The sequence below is a fragment of the Numenius arquata genome, chromosome 5, assembly GCF_964106895.1.
Source record: "Numenius arquata chromosome 5, bNumArq3.hap1.1, whole genome shotgun sequence".
Lineage (NCBI taxonomy): Eukaryota > Metazoa > Chordata > Aves > Charadriiformes > Scolopacidae > Numenius > Numenius arquata.
The window spans coordinates 51,296,828-51,300,525 of record NC_133580.1 but is presented as its reverse complement, the minus strand read 5'-3'; the positions used below and the strand labels follow the sequence as shown (position 1 = coordinate 51,300,525).

Sequence of the window (3,698 nt, the reverse complement as noted above, 5' to 3'; positions counted from 1 at the left end):
CAAGCAGAAGCTTCACATCACGGGGCATTTCCAGAAGCCCGGCTCAGCAGAGGGGCCCAGCGAACCACTGAAGGCGGCACTGAGGAAGCTCATGAAACAGCAAAAGAAAGACTGGGATCAGAAGCTCCCACTGGTCCTGCTGGCGTTACGGGCGGCTATGGCATCTCAAGCGCCTTCTCCCAAAAAGCTGCCTCCTGGAAAAGACCTGAAGCTGCTGGGACCCTGGTGGCAAAGAGGAGAGCCACCAGATGGACTGCAGCCCCGTGTCCTGATGGACAGGTGGGTCCAGGATGTGCTGAGGGCAGTGTTGGCTATATACCACCAGCTTGCCTCGGTGCAGGGGACCAACATCTCCAAGATGGATAAGCAGCTGGGAATGCTGCTGCGCCCTGGGGAGTGGAACACGGGGGACCTGGTAATGTATCGGGGGGTTAGAGAGAAGAACCAGGTGCTGGAATCCCAATGGATGGGGCCCGTTAGAGTTGTGAACAAGGCCAGCCCCTCCGTGTACCAGGTAGCAATCAGAAAAGGGGCAAAAAGGCAGGAAAAATGGCTCCATTCTTCACAATTAAAAGCATGGAAGGGAAATTAACGGGGCTGGAGAGCCCGTCTTGCTTATGTTTTGCAGATAAAGGAAAATGGAAGGCGACTGTGACCAGCGGGAAGGGCAAACTTCGCGGCATCACCAGCCTTGTTTGCGCTGCAGGGAAAATGCTTTCAGATCTCTGGTTGCAGGATTTGCTTTGCTTTCTGGTATGTGCATAGTGCTGAGCACCCAACACGCCCAACCAAGCCATCAGCATCTCAGACAAAATGTCAATCGTTCCCGCTCAGAAAGGCACCCTGAAACACGGGCCACAGCCCAGCACAGGGTTAGGAGGTACACAAGAAGTGGGACTGATTGGCCCTGGTCTCAAGCTCACATAAAATACACGGGAAGCATGGGTTTAAATTCTAACAAAGGCTTAAATTTGTCAACGGTGGTTATGCACGGGACGGAGGTGTACTTGGAAAACGAGTGGAGCTGGGATAGCATAAACAGACTCCCACAGCTGCTGGGGAAGGTGGGGCAAGAAATAAAGGTAGGGTGCAGGGTAATTAATGGATCCACTCACCAGCGGGTAACTCAAATCTCTGTAACTGAAGTAAAAACTAAGAAGAATCTTAAAAAAAACTGTGCTGTGGAAAAATTGGACTGTTGGTGCAATTTTACTTTGGTCCAGCCAGTCTTTGTGGTCTGCCTCTGGGCCCACAACAGCGTGGGGCTGTCTTTTAAATTCAAGATTAGCCCCATGATGCACTCCTTTGCTGCTGTTAAGATCTCAAAGTGCCACTTTTTGGCCTGGCATGCAGCCCCATACGCTGAAGTTGGCAACCAAGTAAAATTGGAAATTAGATACTCTCAAGAAAGTGTGACTGACCCAATGCAAATCGATGGCACCACTGTGACTATCGCTGCCCCTAAAGGCAAGTGGGTCGTGCCAGTAAACTGCCTCCGCGAGAGCAAAACACTTAATAGATCTGAATTAGGCATGGAGGCTTCGTGGTATAATCAGGATTATGGACGCTGCCCACACCCGGCCATAAACCTCCAGGTATGGTGTCGAGGAAACCTGAGCGTAGAAATGTCCCCTGAGCTTGGAGGAAAGTGGTGGATAGGAGGCCCTGAAGGATTTAAAAAGGAGTTTACCATCATTGCTGTCTTGCGCCCTTTTGTTTCCAAAATAGGCCCTTATGTAGTCAAGAAAAATCATATCCAAGAGCTGTTGACTGGGCCTGTCCGGTCACTGAAGAAGGTGGTGTTGTCCCTGTCCACTGTTAATATTTCATCCGTCAGACCCCACTGTACCCCCTTCCTGTCCACCCTCCACACTGGCTGGCTGGCATGGCTCCACAGCCGCTCCATCCAGGAGACCCGGGCCAGGAGAGACCTGCTGGCCACGGCACTGGGAGGAGGAGGTGCTGGGCTGGGAGTCCTCAACAGCATGAATGTTGAGGTCTTAGCCAACAAGTTGGAGGCTGTCACCTCAGGCATGCAGGGCCTCCTCAACCCCCTGAATTCATCCCTAGCCAGCCTTGGGATGGGGCAGTGGCTCGTGTCAGAGGTGTTACCCACCTGGGAACAAATAAGTGAGAAAGACCACCAGGTGCTGTTGCGAGCACTGGGTATTGAACAAAATAACGTCTCCCTTGCTCTTAGTTGCATCCAGGCCCAGATGTGGGTGCAAAGTGTTGTTGCAGGTATCCTGAGAGACGGCGACAATGGCGTCCTCCCCACTGAGATCCGAAAGATCGTGTGGGATGCGGCCACAGAGAAGGAGCGGCAGCTCCAAGCCTGGTGGAGGCTCGTCAACTTCACCCACGACCAGGTCCTCAATGCAGTCATCGCCCACGTCCTGACCGTGGCAGAGGCCCGCATCGAAAAGGTCTACCCCATCGTGGCCCTGGGGGTTAACACAAACGGGTCCGTGGTCTACCCCCTGGACCACCGCATGTGGGCGAGGGTGTCTCATGGGAAATGGCAATCGGTCGATTTGGAAGCCTGTATTTTGGAAAGGGGGCTGGGCTTCATATGCGAAGATGATGCCCTTAAGGCGAGCGATGTTTGCTTTGACACCAGAGAAGGGGTGTGTCATTTTGAGATCAATCCCCTGAGCAGTAACAGAACCGTGTTAGTGTACGTAGGGAAAGGGTGCGTGTGTTTTAGAACGATGTGTGAATACGTGCAAATTAATGACGTTTATAATCAGACCGTGTTTAATGACTCGAATATGTGTGCTTGCAATGTAGCTATTATTAGAGGCTGTGATTTTGTGTATAAACCGCCCGTGTTTACTAGCCAGTTGCTAATCAGAAACTATACCTTGTATCGTAGTATAACCCCGACTCCCATCGGTATGGACTTGTCACTTGTAAAAGAAATGTTAGAGCATGCAAATTTACAGCAGCTGTTAGAAAATGCTAAGGCAGAAGCTAAAAAGATCCTAATAACTGTACATCATGATGGCAATGTTATAAAACAAGTAATGGAACGAATTAAGAGGGTGGGAGAACACCGCTGGTGGGAAATTTTCTTCGGCTGGTCCCCCACTGCCACCGGCATCTTCAACGCGCTCCTGCACCCTGTTGTAGTTATACTGCTAATGCAAATCTGCTTGTGCTTTGCCATGGTAGCAACTTGTTATAGGATAAGGCAGGTGAAACTCTGCATTGACAACCAGGTGAAAGGACTGGGGCTGGCCAAGAGCCTCCTACCGTAGTCAAGGGCAAGACTGGGTTGGCCTCTGTGTTTGCCACCAAGAAGAACTTTTAGCTCCGCTGTTGGCTGCAACCCAGTAGGCGTTGAGCGGTGGGGACACACGCCATACCAGACCTTGATGTGAGGGATGGTCTCCTCTGTTATGAGGGCCATCCAGGAGGGGAGGGCAGGCCAAGAAGCCTGCGGTTGGCATGAATCACAGAATGATTGAGGTTGGAAAGGACCTCTTGAGATGATCCAGTCCAACCCCGCCCTGTTCAAGCAGAATCACCTAGGGCAGATTGCCCAGAACTGTGTCCAGGGGTTTTGACTATCTCCACAGATGGAGACTCCACAACCTCTCTGGGCAACCTGTTTCAGTGTTTGATCACCCTCACAGTAAAAAAGCAAGAGTTAGCATAAGTAACTTGCCTTTTAACCTCCCATCCCCAAATGCTAA

The 3,698-nt window shown here is 51.3% G+C and overlaps 1 protein-coding gene across 1 annotated transcript; it reads left to right on the top strand.

The window, feature by feature from the left end:
• Positions 1 to 638: 638 nt before the first annotated feature.
• On the top strand, positions 639 to 3,260 carry LOC141465107 (uncharacterized). Its single transcript, XM_074148326.1, has one exon. The coding sequence runs from the start codon at positions 639 to 641 to the stop codon at positions 3,258 to 3,260; it is 2,622 nt and encodes an 873-aa protein (XP_074004427.1).
• The last annotated feature ends 438 nt before the right edge of the window (positions 3,261 to 3,698 follow it).